Raw genomic sequence first — 24,442 nt, 5'->3', positions numbered from 1 at the left:
AGCTGTCTCAGAAAAGGAAGGTGACCAGTGACATGCCTCAGGGTACTGTTCTTGAGTCCCTACTGTTTAACTTGTTTGTTAATGATATTTCTTGTGGATTGACTGGGGAGCTTCAAATGTTTGCCGGTGATGCAAAGTTAGGTAGAATTATCAGGAGTAGTAGTGATGTTAATTCTCTACAGGAAGATTTGAATAGGCTTTTAGCTTGGAAAAATGAGTGGGATAGTTTGCAGTTTTAATGTTAATAAATGCAAGGAGTTACACTTAGGGACACTGTACTGGTGGAGCTGTACACCAGCTTCCAATAATTTTCCAGACTTTCCCTGTTATTTGAAGTTATGAAACATTCCAAGTTTGTTAATAACATAAAAACCAGTGTACAGATAATAGAAAGCAGTATGTCATCATAGCAGTTGAATACAGGTGGTATGGCAACACAACGTGAACTCAGCGACTTCAAGAGAGGTGCGATCACAGGCTGTCACATCGGTGGTGTGTCCATATGTACCACTGCTGCTCAACTGGAGCATCCAAAATCAACAGATGCCGATGTGATCAACAAATGGAGATGTTCTGGCATCACTAGTGCACAAAAACACCCAGGGTGGCTGCCAGAAATGACTGATGGAGATAGGAAGGTGTTAAAATGGGTGTCACACAAAAACTAGCTACAGTCAGCACAGATAATCTGTAATGAGTTCCAGAGCACCAGTAACACCATGGTGAGTGCTAATACTGTACGAAAAGAACTCCATTTACTGGGTTTCCACAGAAGAGCAACGTCACACAAACCAAACAGCAAACAAGATGGCTCATCTGGCCTGGTGCAAAGAACATGTGAACTGCACAACTGACCAGTGGAAAACAGTACTCTGGAGCAATGAATCAAGGTTCACCTGTTTCCAGTCTGATGGGACAAAGTGAGGGTGTGGAGACAACCTGGTGAACGCTTGTTATCACAGTGTGTGTTGTACCCACAGTAAAGTTTGGTGGTGGAGGAGTAATGGTGTGGGATGTGTTCAGCTGGTTTGGAGTGGGACTATTTGTCATTGTCTGTGATTACTGGATAATCAGGTGCTGCCTACACTATGGAGGTTTTATGGAACTGACCCTTGTTACTATCAAGACAACAATGTTCCATGCCACAAAGCCTGCAGCTGTTATGGAATGGTGTGAAGAGATGGGTGTTAAACAACTGCCCTGGCCTGCACAGAGTCCTGACCTCTACCCTACTGAACACCTGTGGAATGAATTGGAATGGTGAATGAGGTCCAGAGTAGCACATCCTTGATTTGTCGCTGAACTCAGTACTGCTTTGATGAAGGAATGCAGACAAATTACACCTGATGTTTGCCACACATTGATGGAAAGCCTCCCTCAAAGGGTGCATGAGGTGATTGAAGTCAAAAGTGGACATACCTGCTATTAGGGTTTGCCTGCTGGTATCAATTATAAATTGCTAAAGTGTCTGGACAATTATTGGTAGATAGTGTACTTCAGGAAGTGGATGAGATTCGGGATCTTCGAATGATGGCAGACAGTGGACTGAAGTTCTAAGGGCACATCACACTGTTGCAAAGATTGAACATACGAGATTTGTTTGTTTGAAAAGTTTGGTAAAAAAATAAGTTAAACACATTATTTTGGGAAAAAATCACCTTTATTTCTCAACATAGTCTCTATTGAGGTCTAGTAATTTGGTCCAGTGAGTTTCCAATTTTTTTCATCCCATCTAAAAAGTAGGATTTGTCATGTGCAAAATAGTTATTGACAGCCTTGATGACATCCTTGTTTGAAGACAATTTTTTTCCCATCGAGCCAAATTTTTAAGTTTGGGAACAAGAAGAAGTCACATGGGGACAAGTCTGAATACGGTGAAAGTGGAATCAATTTGACCTCAATTCATGCAATTTTGCCATTGCGACGGCCAATGTGTGGGACGGTGCATTGTCTTGATGAAAGAGCACTTTTTTGTGCGCCAATCTTGGTTTTTTCTTCAGTTCTTCTTTTAAACAGTCCAACAATGATGCATAACAGACTCCTGTTATTGTCTTACTCTTTTCCAAATAGTCTATCATGATAATTTCTTGGAAATGCCAAAAAACAGTGGCCATCACCTTCCCCAGCTGACAAAACGGTCTTTGTTTTTTTTGGTGCTCTTTCACCAGGCATTGTTCACTATTTTGACTGCTGCTTGGACTCAGGCGTGTAGTGGAGGATCCACATTTCATCTACAGTCATGAATTGATGCAAAAAATTCTGCAAATTGTGATTAAACATCACCAAACGCTGCGTTGAAATGTCTTTTCACATGCATTTTTGATTAAGTCTCAGCGGCCATCGCACACACAGCTTTTTCATGTGCAATTTTTTGTGCAGGATATTATACACCCATTCAATTGAAATGCCTACAATCTCACACACTTTCACAACAATACCATGGATTTTGTCAATCATTTCCTTCATAGTGACCTCAGTCAGGCACATCCTAAGCATGCTTCATTTTTGATGGACTTACGACCACGTTTAAACTCATTTATCCAAAAATAAATAGTCTTTAATGCTTGTGCAGAGTTCCCATGAACTGCATCTAACTCGGCTTTGATCTGTGCAGCCATCCACTTGTTCAAATAAAAGTATTTTATCAGTGCACAAAACTCATTTTTCTCCATTTTTATGAATAATGCGAATACTGTCATTTTTAAGGTTTTCCAAATGAAAACAACGTGCCACACATGGCTAAAATTTTGCCAGGGGTCATAAAAAAGATATGTATCAACACTGGTATGAATGAACAAATCGTGTTGCCATCTATTGGAAATTTACCAAACTTTTTAAACAATCCTCGTATTGATGCTATGATATAAAAGTACATTGGCACGTAGGGATACGGAAGTGATAGAGCATCTATATAAGGCATTGGTCAGACTACATTTGGATGATTGGGTTTAGATTTAGTCCTAGTTTTCATTGTGATGTGAAAACACTAGAGTTAATCCATACTTTTGGATTAACACTAGAGTTAATCTGTCAGGATTCTGGAATGTTGTTTATGAAAAGCTTTTGAGAGAATGTGGATTACAGAGGTTGGTGAATACGAGGAAACAAGGAGGTATGACAGAGACCTTGAAGTTAAGGGACTCTATCAGATTAATACAGTTATAAAAAGAGTAGATGTTAAGAACGAGGGACCATCCCTGGAAGTTGTATAGGGATGTGATGAAGGAGGGGAGTGAGGAGTAGATTTTTATGTGGAGAGTTATTAGTGATTGGAATGCATTGCCAATGCACTGAGTGCATTCTTAGTGTAGGTAATGTAAATAACTTCAAAGCTCATTATGATAGGCATGTTGCTGGTTGAATGGGCATCCCACAATGAGGCTATTGACTCCATGGAGGTTAGCAAATAATAATAATAGCTGACTGTTGTGCACATTCTTTAAGAATATGTGGTGATTTGTCCTCCATTCTTACAGCCTTATTAAATATCTAACCCAATCAAATTCTGATACATCTCTGATTCTTTCACTTCCAATTCCCCTAAGACTTGCCTTTCAGTTCTATATATTGCAGTGCATCATTTACAACCAGTATGATATATGCTGATAAACTGCACATTCAATAATTCCACTATATCCTATGCAAATGTTATTCTGCTGCTGTGACTATCCACCAGTATCAAGCTGACTAAATTATTCTTTTTCTTGCTTGTCATACAGCTGAAAAATTACCTTGAGTTAACCTTGGCCTGACCAGCCAATCTCCACTCATACTGCACCTTTTCTTTTTACCATACTCCTCACTTTCCTAGCTTGCACTTTATACTCTTCATAGACCCGATCATCACCAACTATCTTATACCTCCTCCACATAGTATCTTCTTTTCCAACACAGCTTGCTTGATTTCACTGTTCATTCATTCCTGACATTGCTCTTCCTAATTTATCATCCATGCTGCTCAATTTCGACAGTAGCTTATCATGTGGTACCAGACCAAATGCCATAGCAAAATCCAGATATATTGCTGTATAAGCATCTCCTCTGTTCCATACACTCTCTTGTCAGGTGTCATCTCGTTCCTGGAGGTTGACTACCATAAGCTTCCACCATGTATGGTTTTGTGCTTCTCTCTTACATTCTTCATAAGACAACAAGTTCTAGTCCTTAATATTTCTCCTCCAATCTGTTCTTTGTTTTTCTCTTCTTCTTTTTCCTTGTATAATTCCTTCTAAAGTGTTTTTTGTAGGGATTCATGTCTTAATATGTGACCAAGGCAGGTGATTTTCCTTTTCTTAATGGTTTTCAACAGTATCATCTTCTCCAATCTTCTTTAATATCTCTAAATTAGTTTTTTTGGCAGTCCACAGGACTAAAGATTCTTCTGAGGATCCACATTTCAAACACTTTCAGTTTATTTTCACAATATTTTGATATTGTTCAGGTTTCTGCTCCATATAACAGTGTTGACCATACATAGCATTTGGACATTCTAATTCTTGTTTTTGTGTGAATTTCCCTTGAGGTCAGAATGTTTTTCACGCTAATGAAGGTTGATCTAGCAATTTCTATTCCTGATATTTCCTTGTCACACTTTCTATTCTTTGTAATTAGTTGACCCAAATATATATATAACTCTCTACTTGATCTAAGGCATTTCTTCTGATTTTAATACTTATATCAGGTATTTTTGCTTTTTCTCTTGTTACCAGCATGGTTTTGGTTTTTTTGAAATTGAAATTAAGTCCATATTTTTCACTTAGTTTCAGCATCTCTTCTAACAGGTTTTGAAGATCTTTTTTATTTTCAGCCAGCAGTACCGTATCTTCTGCATTTCTTAAGTTGTTTATATTTCTGCATCCTATGCTGACTCCTTTAAATTCTGCTAATTGTTAGAAGATATTTTCAGTACAGAGGTTAAACAATATAAGGAGAAAGAATACAGCCTTGTCTGACACCCTACGTTACTGGAAATTCTTCCAAGGTTTTTCCTGGTATTTTAATTGAGGCAGTTTGCTCCCAGTATAGATTTATCAGTAATCTGGTATCTTTACCATCTACTCATAATTTTCTGATGCATTCAATTAGTTATTCATGTTGTATATTGTCAAAGGCCTTTGAGTAGTCAATAAAACATAAGCAGACTTCTTTCTGCTGCTTCAGATATCTTTCTATAATAGTTCTAATGTTGAAGAGTCCTTCTCTAGTTCCTTTATTTTCCTGAAAACCAGATTGTGTTTCATTAATTTCCAATTTGATTTTATGTTTATTTCTTTCTAGGATGATATATAATATAACTTTTGCTATCTGACTGATCAGACTGATTGTGCTATACCCGTCATATTTGATTGTCTTGTCTTAGATATTTTAGGTATTGACAGGAATGTCGAATGCTTAAAATCCTTCGGCAGGTGTCCAGTTTCATATATTTTGTTACATGTCAGTCAGTGATCTTATAGCCTTATCATTTAAAGCCTTTAGATATTCTACCATAATTCCATCTGTTCCTGGAGCTTTTCCTGGTTTCAATTTCCTAATGGCATTTGTTACTTCCCAAGTAAGAATAGTAGGCTCCTCCAAATTTTCTTACAATAGCTTATCTATTCTATCATGACTGCAGAGTTCAACTGAATACTTTGAATTTTTATTTTGTCTTTCTCCATTAGGATGTTTCAACTGGCATCTTCAATGCAATGAGAGCCTACCCATTTCCAATATTTGTTAATTAGCTCCCTAACTTTTTCATGAAGTTCTCTGGTTTTGTGTTTTTTTTTTTTTTTTTTGTCCAAAAGCTCAATTTCCTTGCAGTTGTTTTTCAGCCATAGTTCTTTTGCAATCACATACATTAGTCACCCTATTATAAAATATAACCAATTTAATGAAGCATGATCTCTACTTAACGAATCCATGCTGTTCTCTTGAAAGATTTCCCATTCTCATCAATCTAAGATTATATTCTGTCTAACTAGTATCTAATTAGACACTAGTTAGACAGACCCTGCAACATAATAACTGTAGAATTCTCTAAGGTGTTGCTTTAATGCTTCAGCCAATCTCCTTTCATATACCAATTTCTCTTTCTCACTATACTCATCACTTTCATAGCTTGCATCTTATACTCCATGTTGGTGCTGAGGGGTATTCTGTTCTGTATATTGCCTCCATAATATTCTTTTTATCAAAAACTCCTGCATAATTCATGGACAGCATGGATTTGCTAAAGGGAGGTCATGTTTTAGTAATCTACTTACTTATTACAATAAAGTGACTGCTTCCTTGGACAGAGGAGAAGGATACACAGTAATATACTTGGATTTCGCAAAGGCTTTTGATAGAGTACCTCATGATAAGTTGGCAGTCAAACTAGAGCAGATGGGGTTGGATATTAAATTATTGCATTGGATTGGAGACTGGCTATCTGATAGGTATCAACAAGTTGTGTATGGAGGAGCGATATCCAGGAAAAGGAAAGTCACTAGTTGAGTGCCTCAATGTTTTAGGGCCATTACAATTTAATTTATATATTAATGATATTGGTGAAGATTTGGTTGGAGATATTCAGTTGTTTGCAGACGATGCAAAGTTGGGACAAACCATGAAGAGTAGAGAAGCTGTTGTGGCCTTACAAGAAGACTTGAATAAATTGAGTGATTGGGGCACAGAAATGGGGATATGAGTTCAATGTTGCAAAATGTAAGGTTTTAAAATTTGGAAAACAAAGATGAGATGCAGAATTTATGCTTGGTGAGGATATATTGTTGGAGGTGAAGGAAATAAGAGATCTAGGGGATGATAGTGGATAAGGATCTGAAATTTAGAGGACACATAGCCAAAATTGTGAAGACAACACAAAGGCTTCTGGGAATGATGCAGAGGACACTGACATGTAGAAGTAGGGAGATTCTTGTTCTGTTTTATAAGGCTTTGATTAGGCCACACATGGACTATTGTGCCCAGATTTGGTCACCTGGTTTTCAGAAGGATGAAGAGATGTTGGAAAGGGTCCAAAGGCGACTGACTAAGGTAATTTCTGACCTCTGGAATGTCGAGTATGAGGAAAGAATGAGAAGATATAATTTGCAGAGTCTGGTGGACAGAAGGAAGAGGGGGAGATATGATAGAGACCTACAAGTTGGTAAGGGGTTGTTATTGGATCAATGCAGGAGAAGTTCTACAGAAAATAGTGGGAGATTGGGGGAGAACCAGAGGTCATCCCTAGAAACTGTATAAAGAGAGTGTGAGTAGGGGAGTGAGAGGCAGGTTTTTTTCGTGCAGAGTTCTTAATGATTGGAATTCCTTACCTGAGAGTGTGTGGTGTCTGCAAGGAGTTTGAGTGTGTTTAAGACATGGTATGATGATGTGTGTGTGTGTGAGTGAGTGTGTGTGATAAAAGGACCTCCCAGATGAGTCTGACTCCATGAGGTCTTTTGTAATAATAATAATTCTATGAATCATCCATTTCACCCTACTTTATTTATCCTCCTAACCATAAGAATATAATCTCACATGGGTCCATGAAAATTCCTTGATGAGTCCATGAACTCCCTGGAGGTGTCAAATAATAATAATAAATTCACCAAAAACAGTTAATCAAAAGGGGGCGGTAGTGGGCCAAGTACTGCGAACGTGTTTTGAAGAGCTCCTGATTCAGATAAGTTTTTACTAGGAATAATTAAGTATATATGCGTAATTGTTTAAGTAAGAGTGGCTGTAAACGTTGTACGCTACCGGTATTATTAGTGTGGGGTTTTTTTCTTGTCTAAACTAAATTACGAAATCGTTATTATTAGACCTAGTAACCGGCAGAGAGAAAAAAAAAAAAAAAAAATGGCGGCGGCATTGTCATTCCATGATTTGAATGTAGATTTCAGTCGTTTCGTTAAGTGTGAGGTCTGTTATATGTATTCCTTCGATTACATAAATGATTTGTGGATGTTTAGTGCGGATGGAAGAAGGGTAGTGTGCGAAGTGTGACCTGAACGAAGAACTAATGAATGCGAATATGAAATTGATGACAGAAAGTGCTAGTACTGATTGTGTTGTGATTGCACGTTTGAAAGAAATGGATGGTGAGCAAGAAAAGCGAAAAAATGTTAAAAATCAGGAAAAAAGAAAAAGAGCGATTTGACAACCGTAACGGATGTTAAAAGGGACGAAAGTGAGGTGGAAAGAAACGAAATTGAGAGAACGAATGAAAGTAGAACTTGCGTAATGCAGAAATCGCAAGTAAAAAAAATCGAAAGAATAAATGATGGCGAAAGTTCGACGCATGTTGGACCGAAAGTACTGAAACAAAGAAAGATGAATGACAGTAAAAGTGAGAAGAATGATAGCGAAAGTTGGACGCATGTTAGTCCGAAAGTACGGAAACAAAGAATGATAAATGAGAGTGAAAGTGAGAAGAATGATAGTGAAAGTTGGACGTATGTTGGACCGAAAGTACGGAAACAAAGAAGGATGAATGAGAGGGAATGTGAGAAGAGGGGGTCGAGAGTTAGAAAGTTAGAAAGATTTAATGATAGAGAGAATGTGTCGCGAGGTTCGGAAAGTGAATTAGATTGGATGAGGCAAGAAATGAAATGGATGCAGAATGAAATTAAGAGAATTCAGGTCAAAACTATTAAAATAAATCATGAAGGCATGAAAGAGTTAACGAAAGATGAGCGAGTGGCGTTGTATGGCGACTCCATTATTAAAGGTGTGCTAGAGGATAAAATGCACACGGTATGTTTTCCAGGCGGTAAAATAAGTAGAGTGATTGAGGCATTGGATATGAGGCGGGAGCGAGCAAAAGAGTTAATTGTATTAATTGGTACAAATGATTTGAGAGAGAACAAAGAGCATGTCAAGTGACTGCTTGGAAAGATAAAAGAGAATAGTGTGACAGGAAGGGTGGTCAGTGTGTTGCCTAGGTATGATTGTGGTGAAATGAGGCGGAGAGCAAGGATTATGAATGGTATTCTGGCTGAAATGTGTGAGGAGATGGGTGTACAGTTTGTTAATGTGTGGAATGAGTTTGAGGGACGAAGTGAGCTGTATGGGAGCGATGGACTGCATTTGAGTGGTTATGGTGTGAGTCGCTTGGAGAGACTGCAGCTGGAAGGTAGAGAAGTGAATAGAGAAAATGAATCAGATTGAGAAGGGAGTGATGTGGAATAGCAGGAGAGTAAGACAGGAGAGATTGAAGAAGTGGAAATGAATGGAGAGGTGAGTGGTATGAGTATAGAAAATGAGAGAATGGGTGTGCAAGAGGAGCAGGGAAATGGGGAGGCCCAGGGTGGACAGGGATACACAGCGTGAGAAAGGTGGATGCTCCAAGAGGAGGTGAGAGCATGTGTAGGCAGGAAAGTAATGGGATGACCAGGGATCAAGAGGAAACAGATGTTGCTGCGAAGGGTTCTAAAATGAAGAGGCAGAAAGAGAAATGGCCCCAGTCCAGCATGGAGAGAGCACATCGAGTGAATGGTATCAGTGGAACTAGCTGTAGATCCAGAAATGAGTTGTTGTGTTTGTATACCAATGCTAGAAGCATAAGAAACAAGGCGGATGAAATGGTTGCACTAATTGTGTCTGTGTACCCAGAGATTGTTGGAATAAGTGAGACATGGTTAGATGAGGACGACATCCTCACAGAAATAGAGATGGAAAGGTATGATGTGTTTCGTGAGGATAGAAGGGATAAAAAGGGAGGGGGAGTGCTATTGATGATAGAGAAAGAGTTATGTCCATACAAGGTAGAGATGCAAGAGGGAAATACGGTCAGTGGTTTTGAGGCAGTATGGTGTGTGATAAAGGTGAATAGAATCAAATACTTGGTGGGATGTTGTTATAGACCTGGTAATGTGGATGGTGGTGATAGTGAAATGTATGGTCAAATAAGCCAAGCAAATAAGAAAAGGGTGATCATTATGGGTGATTTTAATTATGGCAATATAGACTGGAATGAAGAGATAGCGATTGGAAGTAAAGAAAATGAGTTTTTGAGGGATAACTACCTCAGACAGTATGTAACAGAGGGCACACGAGGATTAAGGGTCTTGGATTTGGTCATCTCATCGGAGGATGTAATTATAAATGAGGTGTCAAATCATCCACCAATTGGTGAAAGTGACCATGAGGTGATTACCTGGGTGGTTGCCAGCAGTGCAAGGACCCCTGTGAAAAAAGGGTATATGTGGAACTACAAGGGGGGTGATTATGAAGAGCTCAGGTGACAGCTTGCAGATGTAGCATGGAATGAGGAGTTAGCTGGAAAAGAGATCAATGCAGCTTGGGGGATTTTCAAAAACTATATAGTAGATGCAATGTCTAAATGTATACCATGGGTGAGAAGGTTAAATAAGGTAGGTGTGAGATGGATGAATAAAGAGATTAAGCATGCAATACAGAAAAAAAGGCATTGTGGAGACAGCATAAGAGAAGTGGAAGTAACCAATTTCATGAGGTCTACAAAGACCAGGCAAGGAGGGTGACTTGGTTGGTGAGAGTAGCTAAAGAGAGGTATGAACAGCAGTTAGCTAATGAAGCCAAAAAGAATCCTAGGGAGTTCTTTCGATATGTAGCCAGCAAAAGAAAGAATGATTATGGAAGGATGACATTGATTTGAGGAAATGGTATAAAGACAGCTGTTGCAGAATGTGTTGTGGAGATACTTAATGAGCAATTCATAAAGATCTTTCAATCTTGTGAATGTGACTTCATGGAGAGATTAAGAGCAGTTGATGATGGGGAGGAGAGACTGACTGTAAGTGAGCAAGAGGTGTTTGGGGAGTTGAGTAAACTAGATGTAAATAAGGCTGTGGGACTTGATAATATATCACCACGTATTCTGAAGGAGTGTGCCAGAGAGTTGACACCTGCCTTGACATATTTTTTTAATACGAGTCTTGCACTTGGTCAAGTTCCTAAAGAGTGGAAGGAGGGCAAGATTGTGCCACTTCATAAAGGAGGTGATAGAACTCGAGCATCAAACTATAGGCCTATCTGTGTGTCAGGTGTTGTGGTTAAGTTGTTGGAGAAGCTTGTGAGAACTAGGATCCAGAGTTGGGTTGACAACAATGGTATAATCTTTGATGGACAGCATGGATTTGCTAAAGGGAGGTCATGTTTTAGTAATCTACTTATTACAATAAAGTGACTGCTTCCTTGGACAGAGGAGAAGGATACACAGTAATATACTTGGATTTCGCAAAAGCTTTTGATAGAGTACCTCATGATAAGTTGACAGTCAAACTAGAGCAGATGGGGTTGGATATTAGATTAGTGCATTGGATTGGAGACTGGCTATCTGATAGGTATCAACAAGTTGTGTATGGGGGTGCAATATCCAGGAAAAGGAAAGTCACTAGTGGAGTGCCTCAGGAGTCTGTTTTAGGGCCATTACTATTTAACTTATATATTAATGATATTGGTGAAGATTTGGATGGAGATATTCAGTTGTTTGCAGATGATGCAAAGTTGGGACGAACCATAAAGAGTAGTGAAGATGTTGTGGCCTTGCAAGAAGACTTGAATAAATTGAGTGATTGGGCAAGTAAATGGGGATGTGAGTTCAATGTTGAAAAATGTAAGGTTTTAAAATTTGGAAAACAAAGATGGGATGCAGAATTTATGCTTGGTGAGAATATATTGTTGGAAGTAGAGGAAATAAGAGATCTGGGAGTGATAGTGGATAAGGATCTAAAATTTAGGGGACACATCGCCAAAATTGTGAAGACAACACAAAGGCTTCTGGGAATGATGCGGAGGACACTGACGTGTAGAAGTAGGGAGATTCTTGATGTTCAGTTGTATAAGGCTTTGATTAGGTCACACATGGACTATTGTGCCCAGATTTGGTCACCTGGTTTTCAGAAGGATGAAGTGATGTTGATAGGGTCCAAAGGTGACTGACTAAGGTAGTTTCTGACCTCTGGAATGTTGAGTATGAGGAAAAATTGAGAAGATGTAATTTGCAGAGTCTGGTGGAGAGGAGGAAGAGGGGAGATATGATAGAGACCTACAAGTTGGTAAGGGGTTGTTATAGGATCAATGGTGGAGAAGTTCTACAGAGAATAGTGGGAGATCAGGGGAGAACCAGAGGTCATCCCTGGAAACTGTATAAGGAGGGTGTGAGTAGGGGAGTTAAAGGCAGGTTTTTTACGTGCAGAGTTGTGAGTGGTTGGAATGCCTTGCCTGAGATCGTGGTGTCTGCAAGTAGTTTGAATGTGTTTAAGACACGGTATGATGAGATGTGTGTGTAAGATAAAAGGACCTCCTAGATGAGTCTTTGACTCCATGAGGTCTTGTTTAATAATAATAATATAGTCAGAAAGTTAGCTAGACATAAAGGAGTTCTGTCTACTCTCACTGCAAATAAAAAGAGTTAGAGATTTTTTTTTTTAGGGAGGCAAGTAGAATAGCATGAAGGTCTGTGTGTAGTTACATAAACCAATTGATCAGTATGGCATTTTTGAATTCTAATTTATCTATCATTGCATAAAAAGTGATAATTTAGTAATAAAAATTCGCATTAACCAGAAGAGATCCTTACCTGATCATCAAGGGCAATTCTGACTTGTTGCACACTCCAGTTGAAATCAACAAAAATAAATCCAAGGCAATCTCCTCCAGTTGTTATAATTCCAACCCTAGGTCTTTCTATAAATGAAAAATGGAGTTTTTTTTCAGAAAACATTTATTATTGCTATATACTGAACAGTAAGAGGAAGTGTATATTATTATTATTAAGAAAGACCTCTAGGGAGTTAGGGACTCATCAAGGGAGGCCACACACCACATGCACATCTATCATACTTATTCTTGAATTCATTCACACTGCTTGCACACACAACATCCAATGGCTATCCATTTCAATCACGCACCTCCCTATGGGAAAAAAAATCTAATGCTTGTCCCCTTCTTAGCAGCATTCATTCTCAGCTTCCAAGGGATGCCCTCTTGTCCTTTCTCCAACTTCCATAAAATGAAAAATTCCATCAACTGAAATCCTGTATGATCCTACCAGAAGTTTGTAAGTCTCAATCATATCACCCCTCTTTCTCCTGTCTGCTAGTGTCTGCAGTCTACAAATTCTCAATCTGTTACTGAAATAAAGAGCCAAAAGGCTTCATCTCTGAATCTGTCTTCATAATCAGTATTCTGCAATCCTAATATCATTTATAACACTCTCATTTGCACTCTCTCTCCACTATATCAGAATCACAATAGAAATCAGGAGACCAGACTTGCACACAAATTACAAGTGAAATCTTATCAAGGCCTTGTAAAGAGGCAAAATTACATCCTTATATTTACATGTGAGAGTTAGTTTCAGTATTGCAATTATCTTTTCAGTTGTATTTGCAATCTTTGCTACATGGTCCCTGATTGCTATCTACTAATACTCCAAGATCACTAGCCTCATCAGTTTCTTCTAGCATAATCCTACCAAGTAATATGTAAAATAATAAGTAAAATTGATGAGCGAGTGGCATTGTATGGCGACTCCATTATTAAAGGTGTGCTAGAGGATAAAATGTACAAGGTATGTTTTCCAGGTGGTAAAATGAGTAGAGTGATTGAGGCATTGAATATGAGGCGGGAATGAGCAAAAGAGTTAATTGTATTAATTGGTACAAATGATTTGAGAGAGAACAAAGAGCATGTCAAAATGAATGTCAGGAGACTGCTTGGAAAGATAAAAGAGAATAGTGTGACAGGAAGGGTAGTCAGTGTGTTGCCTAGGTATGATTGTGGTGAAATGAGGCAGAGAGCAAGGATTTTGAATGATATTCTGGCTGACATGTGCGAGGAGATGGGAGTACAATTTGTTAATGTGTGGAATGAGTTTGAGGGACGAAGTGAGCTGTATGGGAGCGATGGACTGCATTTGAGTGGTTATGGTGGGAGTCGCTTGGAGAGACTGCTGCTGGAAGGATTGTAGAGAAGTGAATAGAGAGAATGAATCAGATCGAGTAGGAAGTGATGTGGAACAGCAGGAGAGTAAGACAGGAGAGATTGAAGAAGTGGAAATGAATGGGGAAGTGAGTGGTATGAGTATAGAGAATGAGAGAATGGGTGTGCAAGAGGAGCAGGGAAATGGGGAGGCTCAGGGTGGACAGGGATAAACAGCGTGAGAAAGGTGGATGCTCCAAGAGGAGGTGAGAGCATGTGTAGGCAGGAAAGTAATGGGATGATCAGGGATCAAAAGGAAACAGATGGAATTGCAAAGGGTTCTAAAATGAAGAAGCAGAAAGGGAAATGGCCCCAGTCCAGCATTGAGAGATCACATCGAGTGAGTGGTATCAGTGGGACTAGCTGTAGATAAAGAAATGAGTTGTTGTGTTTGTATACCAATGCTAGAAGTATAAGAAACAAGGCAGATGAAATGGTTGCACTAATTGCGTCTGTGCACCCAGAGATTGTCGGAATAAGTGACACATGGTTAGATGAGGATGACATCCTGACAGGAATAGAGATGGAAAGGTATGATGTGTTTCATGAGGATAGAAGGGGTAAAAAGGGAGGGGGAGTGCTATTGATGATAGAGAAAGAGTTATGTCCATACAAGGTAGAGACGAAATGAGGAAATTGGGCCACTGGTTTTGAGGCAGTATGGTGTGAGATAGAGGTGAATAGAATCAAATACTTGGTGGGATGTTGTTATAGACCTGGTAATGTGGATGGTGGTGATAGTGAAATGTATAGTCAAATAAGCCAAGCAAATAAGAAAAGGGTGATCATTATGGGTGATTTTAATTATGGCAATATAGACTGGAATGAAGAGATAGCAACTGGAAGTAAAGAAAATTAGTTTCTTGAGTTTTTGAGGGATAACTACCTCAGACAGTATGCAACAGAGGGCACACGAGGATTAAGGGTCTTGGATTTGGTCATCTCATTGGAGGATGTAATTATCAATGAGGTATCAAATCATCCACCAATTGGTGAAAGTGACCATGAGGTGATTACTTGGGTGGTTGCCAGCAGTGCAAGGACCCCTGTGAAAAAAGGGTATATGTGGAACTACAAGGGGGGGTGATTATGAAGAGCTCAGGAGACAGCTTGCAGGTGTAGCATGGAATGAGGAGTTAGCTGGAAAAGAGATCAATGCAGCTTGGAGGATTTTCAAAAAATATTTAGTAGATGCAATGTCTAAATGTATACCATGGGTGAGAAGGTTAAATAAGGTAGGTGTGAGATGGATGAATAAAGAGATTAAGCATGCAATACAGAGAAAAAGGGCATTGTGGAGGCAGCATAAGAGAAGTGGAAGTAACCAATTTCATGAGGTCTACAAAGAGAGGGAAGGAGGTTATCTTGGTTGGTGAGAGTAGCTAAAGAGAGGTATGAACAGCAGTTAGCTAATGAAGCCAAAAAGAATCCTAGGGAGTTCTTTCGATATGTAGCCAGCAAAAGAAAGAATGATTATGGAAGGATGACATTGATTGGAGGAAATGGTATAAAGACAGCTGCTGCAGAATGTGTGGTGGAGATACTTAATGAACAGTTCATAAAGATCTTTCAATCTTGTGAATGTGACTTCATGGAGAGATTAAGAGCAGTTGATGATGGGGAGGAGAGACTGACTGTAAGTGAGCAAGAGGTGTTTGGGGAGTTGAGTAAACTAGATGTAAATAAGGCTGTGGGACTTGATAATATATCACCGCGTATTCTGAAGGAATGTGCCAGAGAGTTTACACCTGCCTTGACATATTTTTTTAATACGAGTCTTGCACTTGGTCAAGTCCCTAAAGAGTGGAAGGAGGGCAAGAATATGCCACTTCATAAAGGAGGTGATCGAACTAAAGCATCAAACTATAGGCCTATCTGTGTGTCAGGTGTTGTGGTTAAGTTGTTGGAGAAGCTTGTGAGAACTAGGATCCAGAGTTGGGTGTTTTTGAAGACAACACAAATTGTGAAGACAACACAAATGACAACAATGGTATAATCTTTGATGGACAGCATGGATTTGCTAAAGGGAGGTCATGTTTTAGTAATCTACTTACTTATTACAATAAAGTGACTGCTTCCTTGGACAGAGGAGAAGGATACACAGTAATATACTTGGATTTTGCAAAAGCTTTTGATAGAGTATCTCATGATAAGTTGACAGTCAAACTAGAGCAGATGGGGTTGGATATTAGATTAGTGCATTGGATTGGAGACTGGCTATCTGATAGGTATCAACAAGTTGTGTATGGGGTGCAATATCCAGGAAAAGGAAAGTCACTAGTGGAGTGCCTCAGGGATCTGTTTTAGGGCCATTACTATTTAACTTGTATATTAATGATATTGGTGAAGATTTGGATGGAGATATTCAGTTGTTTGCAGATGATGCAAAGTTGGGACGAACCATAAAGAGTAGTGAAGATGTCGTGGCCTTGCAAGAAGACTTGAATAAATTGAGTGATTGGGCAAGCAAATGGGGATGCGAGTTCAATGTTTCAAAATGTAAGGTTTTAAAATTTGGAAAACAAAGATGGGATGCAGAATTTATGCTTGGTGAGAATATATTGTTGGAAGTAGAGGAAATAAGAGATCTGGGGGTGATAGTGGATAAGGATCTAAAATTTAGGGGACACATCGCCAAAATTGTGAAGACATCACAAAGACTTCTGGGAATGATGCAGAGGACACTGAAGTGTAGAAGTAGGGAGATTCTTGTTCCATTGTATAAGGCTTTGATTAGGCCACACATGGACTATTGTGCCCAGATTTGGTCACCTGGTTTTCAGAAGGATGAAGAGATGTTGGAAAGGGTCCAAAGGTGACTGACTAAGGTAGTTTCTGACCTCTGGAATGTCGAGTATGAGGAAAGATTGAAAAGATGTAATTTGCAGAGTCTAGTGGAGAGAAGGAAGAGGGGAGATATGATAGAGACCTACAAGTTGGTAAGGGGTTGTTATAGGATCAATGGTGGAGAAGTTCTACAGAGAATAGTGGGAGATCAGGGGAGAACCAGAGGTCATCCCTGGAAACTGTATAAAGAGGGTGTGAGTAGGGGAGTGAGAGGCAGGTTTTTTCGTACAGAGTTGTGAGTGATTGGAATGCCTTGCCTGAGAGTGTGGTGTCTGCAAGGAGTTTGAATGTGTTTAAGACGCGGTATGATGAGATGTGTGTGAGATAAAAGGACCTCCTAGATGAGTCTTTGACTCCATGAGGTCTTGTTTAATAATAATAATAAATAATAATAATATAATATTGGATATCTAATCATATCAAAGTGCATGACTTTGCATTTACTGACACTGAACCGATATCCATTTTCCCATGCCCACAATTCCAGCCTATTCAAATCATTCTGCAAGGACTACATATCAACAGCATTCCTGATTTCTCTACTTATCTTTGCATCATTAGCAAATAGCTGCTGCATGTCACCTGTCAAATCCTTTCCAATATTATTAATGCACAGATTGTGGTATACTGCTAGTTACCTTAAATCTTGCAGATTCACATTCCCCTATATACCACCTTTTGATATCTGTCAGTCAGCTATCCTCTTATCCATGCTAACATTTTATAATCCAACCCCATATTCTCCAATTTATGCAACAGTCTACCATGCTGTATTCTGTCAAAAGCCTTATCAAAATCAAAAAGTATCATAGTGTATCCATTCCCCTTGTCTAGTTCAAGGTAACATCAGTAGCGCACTCAGGATTTAATCTTGGGGGCCAAGTTGAGGGGCCTATATTGCATACGACCTATGACTGAGCATCTGCAATAATCGCTAATTCATAAGAAGTATAGAAATAGAAGACACGACACAATATAAATTTTAAAAAAAAATGAATTTTAATTAGGAAAAGATTTTTGGAAAATTTTCTAGTGTTTTTTTCCTTTTTCTTTGGTGGAGGCCAGGGCCCTAGCCCCTTGGCTCCCCCTCTGGGTGCGCCACTGGGTAACATTATAAAATGTGAGCAAGTTGCTAAAACATGACCTTCCCTTAGTAAATCTATGCTGTTCATTGCAAAGTAGAGATTCTCTGTCAACCCATTTCAAATTCTTTCCTATTCTGTGAATCAAATTATATAGCCATCAAATACTTTAGCATCATCCAAATCATGATGATATCCCATCAGTCCCTATTACAGAATTCTTATTCAGTTCATGCAGCAACTCGAATACCTCCTCTTCATACACCTGAGTTTCTTCATTCAGTGAAGAGGTAGCAGTGATCTCAATGTTGCACACATCAGGTTGATAGCTTTTAGCAAAATGGGCATCATTAGTTGAACAACCTCTTCTGCATCTGTCACCCTTTTCCATTTCTTACGAATCTCTTGCTTAATAAGATCGGCCCTTCAGAACACACACAATTTACAGACAAAAAATACTAGCAGTGGTGGTGGTGGTTGTGGGCAGTAGATGGCATTGATGTAGGTGTCCTCCTGCGATGAGTCTTCGGACTCCTTGGAGGTATCACGAATAATATTAATAATAAAAATATTACACATCCATTTGATTCCTACCCTATTTATTCTTCGAACTCTTGGGACACATTCTTATATTGCATCATTTAAGTATTTTTTAAATGCTTCTCATGCACTTCGATATTCTTCCCATCCAGTGACCAATACCATTCTGCTGAACTCAGTATACTCCTCAGTTGGTCATAATTTCCTGCTTTGTAGTTCAGCATGTAACCTTTTCTGAATGTCACATTCAAAAACTTACCGACTTCCCAAGTGAGTATCGCATGATCACTGTCATCACCAATGGGAGGCAGAATAGTTGTCTTTAACTGAAACTATAATCAAATCTAATACTCTTTGACCTCGAGTTCCTTCTGTCACATGCTGTTTGAGGAAGTTTTCCCACAAGAGTTCAATAAAATAATTTTCATAATTCTCATGAGATTTTGCTGCTACCCAATCAATATTTGGATAATTAATGTCTCCTATTATGATTACTCTTTATGCGCTCATCTTTTTATTCAGTGATTTATTTCTTCATCATTAGCAACTGATCCACCAGGTCTGTAACAACACCCCACTATGTAATTGATCTTAATAGATTCCATCTCACATGAGATTGCTTCAAACTCACTGCCACCTGAAATACTGTTACAAGTATTACAATCATAGGTCTCAACACCCACTGGATTTTCAACTCATTCGATATCATTAGCAGCATGTCCCCCCCCCCTAATCTCCTATCCTGTCTATCCTTTCTAAAAGTGCTGTACCCTTTAAACTCGATACCAGTTAGTATGCCTGATTCTGATAGCCAGGTCTCACTGATGCCTACAATCTGAGATCCTAACATATTGACCAAGGCAAGAAACTCTACCCCTTTGTTTTTGATACTCCTAGCATTCATGTATAGACATAATAATCTATCTGCATGTTCTTTTGTATACTCTTGTCTACTTTTTTGTATACTTTTGTATGTTCTAGCAACTTTTACATGTAGACATCTTTGTACATGTTTAATGGGTCTGAATTAGACAAACACAAAGTCGAAATCATTCTCTCCTCATAATCATTTCCATGATAATGCCCATTCCTGTCATTAGCACAATTACATAACATTGTTACTCTTATACCCATATTCTTATCATTTTTCCCATTATAATTTAGTTTCCCCGACTCTCTGGGAAACTAAATTATAATGGGAAACTAAGTTAGGTCTCATACCAGTTATTAGTTTTTCAAGACTCCTGATACCAAAATCATTCAGGTGTGTGCCATCCCTCTTATATAAATCTAATCTTCCCTCAATCTCACTTAACACATCCAAAAACTTGTATCCATTCCATCTATGCAGCCTACACACTGAATCATTTGCCATCACAGCCCTTCTTCTCAACTGATTTTTATCATATCGTCGACATGATAAAAATGAATATGTTGTTGTTACATTCATGTTGTTAACAACAACATGAATATGTTATTGTTACTTCTCTCTATGAAAGATAAAAATTATTATCATTGTCAGATCTCTAGGAATCAATCAAATGTACAAATCAAAGGTCCTAATGTCAAACACCAAGCTCAAACTATGCCTTAAACTTATTCACTCTTTCTGTACTTGCCACACTCATGTATGCACCATTCACTTAATAATTTCCATGCAAAAAAAATTCTAATTCCACTGCTCATATCCTCCTTATACAGTTTCCAAGAATGGAAGATGTATTTCTATGAAAAATCTCTTACACAATGATCTGCTAACAACCCCTTACAAATTTTAATTTGCCATCTTCACTAAAAATTGTCTTAAACAACCGAAATATTTTACTTCCACATGTTTTCCACTGTTGAATAGTACATGCTTTCCATATTCCTACCTTTCACTGATTCTTTTAGAAGTCTGGAATAAAAGTTTTCTTCTATTATTATTATGCGTGACACCTCCATGGAGTCCAAAGACTCATCGAGGGAGAGTGTGCCAACAGCATCGAATGACTGATCCCCATCCAACTACTAACCATGCTCAAACTTGCTTAAGCCATTAGCAGAGGCTCTACCAATCGATCAACCTTTGCTGGCTATGTATGGCATGGTGGAAATATCCCAGTTAACTGAATGGTTAATGGGTGAGGTATGGTTGGCCAACCTACACCTTTCTTTTCTTTTAGTCTCAACATCTTTAACAGGTTCTTTCTTTCCTTCTCACCTAAGACTTATCTGCCTTACGTAGGTCAGATCACAAATGTGGTATTCTGTATACTCCCAGGTGTTTGCTGGGGGTGCTGCCATTAGGAGATTATTGTTGTCATCACACTCTCCATGGAGTCAGCAGACTCATCATGGGAAATTCACTCAACTGACAATATATTTATCAAACTAAACCTTAAAATCCTTAACACTCCTTGCATTAACAACTTATTCTGGTAATGTGTTCCATTCACTCACAATTCTCCATGTAAAAAATCTACTCCTCACACCTTTCATCAAACTCTTACACAACTTTCAGGAATGGCCTGTGGATCTTTTCCTCTCACCTTCTACTCTTTCATAAATCCTCTCTGTATTAATCTGATAAAATCACCTTACTAACTTAAATGCCTCCTATCACATCACCTCTTTTCTTCCTATTAACTAAACTGTAATTTACATTCTTCAACCTCTCTCTATAATGAACATTCCATAATTTCATATTCAAAATCTCATAATGAGTCCTGAGATTGCCTTAGTAACTTGTCTCTAGCCCCTCGCCAATGTTTACACTGTATAAATCACACTTGGAGTATTGTGCTCAGATTTGTCAATTAGTTTTCATTATTATTCAAACCATTCACAGCCTCTTTAGATCTCATCACATTATCCCTACATGTCAGTGTACTCCTTATCATAGTGACAATGTGATGAGATCTAAAGAGGTTGTGAACCATTTCAATTAGATTAAAGGTAACTCTGATGTTAGGATCTTTGAAAAGCAGTCCTAATGGATATATTGCCAGTGTATGAAATGACAATCAAATCTTAAGATTGGACATTCTGGTTATGGAGAGAGGTGTATACAATTATCCTTGATGTATACAAACTTTGCAATAATGTTATTATTGCAAAGTTTGTATACATCAAACCCTTCATCTTTTTATAAAAAATAAGGCAATTAACAAGCAAGTGCTTTTTGCACTTTAAAATCTCAATGATGTATCTATTATTCTATGTCTCCTTGTAGATTGTCCATATTTAAGAGATTTTTATGAGTAAAAGATTTAGGATTAAAATAAAAATTGTTGTTTATTATTCATTAATTTGAAACTTAAAACTGACTGCTTTTGCTTACAAGAATCTAAGGTCAGGTAAAGACCGAAGGCAATTGTTGGCAAAGTTAAAATCTGCAATGTTAAAAGATTTAATGAGAGATTTCCAGATGTTATTTAATGTCTTTGATTTCTATTCAAAGATCTATATGAATGGATATCTGTAATCCTCCTCAGATTTCCAAAGGACAGCAACCCTTTTACAAAAAAAAAATAGCTAGGACTAAACAGAATAATATACTCATTGGATCTAGCCTGCATAGGGCAGACAACCCTGGAATTTGAGGTGAGAATTTTGAATGTGCTAAAGAACTGACAGCTTCGTTGACCTGGCTTTTCAATGAAAGTCTGACTATGAGAAAGGACCCAAGGAATGGAAGGAAGGTAAGATAGTGCCATTGCATAAGGGTGATAGGAGACTGGAAGTGTTGAATTTAGGCCAGTTTGTGTTTCATCAGTAGTTGTTAAGATCTTGGAGAAATTAGTGAGGGACCAGATACAACATCTGGCAGATGAGGATAATGTTATCTGTGAGAGTCAACATGGATTTGTTAAGGGGCACTCTTGCATTAGTAATATGCTAGCTTTTTATAATAAAGTGACGAGAGCAGTTGGTGAGGGGAAAGTATATACTGCCATTTTGTTGGATTTTGCAAAGGCATTTGACAGGGTGCCACATAATAAGCTGATATTTAAATTGCAACACGTGGGTTTAGATGTTGGGTTAATCAACTGGATTCAGGATTGGATGTCTGATAGGTATCAGAGAGTTGTGTACGGCAGGGCAATATCAAGGAGACAGAAGGTTATAAGTGGGGTCCCATAGGTTCAGTACTGGGACCTGTATTGTTTAACCTTCATATCAATAAAATTGTCATTGGATTGCACAGGGATATTCAGTTGTTTGCAGAAGATGTGAAGCTGGAAAGGGTTATTAGTAACAGTGCAGATGTGGCAGCCATGCAAGAGGATTTGAATAAACTAGACAGATGGGCAAATGAATGGGGGGAGGGGTGTCAGTAAAATGTAAAGTCTTGCAGTTTGGGATACATTGAGGGGAAGCTGCATACTCAATTGGAGAAGCTGTACTGGAGGAAATAGGAGAGCCAAGAGATCTGGGGGTGATGATTGATAGAAACCTGAAATTCAGGGAACATACTAGTAGCAGAGTTATAAAGATAACTATGTTCAAAGGTGGTGAAGGTAACTTGGAGGATTGCTGCAATACTGAGAAGGATGCTGACCTGCAGAGATAAAAGAGTTATCATTCCATTGTATAAGACCCCTGATCAGACAACACTTAAACTATTGTTCTCAAATTTGGTCCCCAGGATTTGAAGGGGATAAATTAACTGTGGAAAGGCAGAGGCAGATAACAAAGATGGTTTCAGGACTATTATTATTATTATTACCACCCCCAAGACCTCATGGAGTCAAAGACTCATCTGGGAGGTCCTTTTATCACACACACAGCTCATCATACCGTGTTTTAAACACATTCAAACTCTTTGCAGACACCACATTCTCAGGCAAGGCATTCCAATCACTCACAATTCTGCACGAAAAAAACCTGCCTCTCACTCCCCTACTCACACACAATGTTAGTTATGAGGATCGGCTGAGGAAATGTGGACAGCAGAGTTTGGTGGATAGAAGAAGGAGAGGTGATATGATTAAGACTTTTAAACTGTTAAGAGGCAGTCACAGGGTTGACACTGGGGAGTTCTTTCACGTGGAAGTTACGAAAGGAAACTGAGCAAGAGGGTGATGAGTGGTTTCTTTGCATGGAGGGTGGTTGAACCATCAAATGCATTGCCTGATAGAGGTGAGAGCAAGAACGGTCAATGAGTGGTATGATAGATTTTGTATTTCCTAGGAGGGCCCTCCTATGATGAGTCTTTTGACTCCATGGAAGCCATAATAATATTAATAATAATAATAATTTGAATGCTTTTGTACTATAATGAGAATGAAAGGAAAAAAAATCATGTATGTAAAATATATATAATTATAAACTAGCTTACAAAAAAGCTAGTTTACAATTAAAATATAACAGCTAAGTAGCTAAATGTATTAACCATGTCAAATGTGTATATTCTGCAGCTGATTATTCTGTTTTAGAAAAGGTGAAATCCAAGTGTTTGTGGAAAAGTAGGACTTTACTGTAATGAAAAAAAAAAAAAAAATTCAGAAATAGCTACATTAAATTATTAAAAACTCAAACAGAGATACAAATTAATTAAATGTCCTTCATATAATACTATACCTTGTATTTTTTCCAATGCACACCAAAGAGATTATATAAAAAGGAAGTTTTTATATAATCTATAAACTTTATATAAGTTTTTTGTTATTCAGTTTCTAATTATAGACAAGTCTATATACCAATTGTGGTTAGGATAGTGAAAAGATTAAGAAAAGATTTAAATATTCTTTTAGCTTGGTCAGCTGAGTGGGGTTAATGTTGTAATGTAAAGTTAATGCATTCTTCAGTGCAGAAGCATAAAGTTGTGTACTGTTGGAGCTGTGATCAGAAGGAGGTAATTGGGATCTGGCAATGATGATTAATAGATGGATGATACTGCAAAGACTACACAAAGAGAAGAATCATATAGCATCCATGGAAATTATAAGAGAGTGCAGTGAAATGAGTGAGTGAGGAATACAGTTTTACCAAGAGAAGTGATGGATAAATGGAATACGTTTCCGTTGCATTTGAATGCAAGAGTGTAAATTAGTTTG

At 38.3% G+C, this 24,442-nt stretch overlaps 1 protein-coding gene across 1 annotated transcript in view; it reads right to left on the bottom strand.

Annotated features, from left to right (window-relative positions):
* Positions 1-24,442, bottom strand: part of LOC150106331 (uncharacterized) — a 404,058-nt gene that overhangs the window by 279,262 nt on the left and 100,354 nt on the right. Inside the window, exon 3 of the mRNA XM_090393084.1 lies at positions 12,530-12,636. Within this exon, the coding sequence (XP_090249210.1) occupies positions 12,530-12,636 (107 nt within the window). The remainder of the gene's footprint in view (positions 1-12,529; positions 12,637-24,442) is intronic.

Source organism: Typopeltis vanoorti, chromosome 5 (assembly GCF_054136105.1).
Source record: "Typopeltis vanoorti isolate ZY-2024b chromosome 5, IOZ_Tvanoo_1.0, whole genome shotgun sequence".
NCBI classification, from domain to species: Eukaryota; Metazoa; Arthropoda; class Arachnida; order Uropygi; family Thelyphonidae; genus Typopeltis; species Typopeltis vanoorti.
The sequence above is the reverse complement of the archived record's forward strand: the minus strand, read 5'-3'. Positions and strand labels throughout refer to the sequence as shown.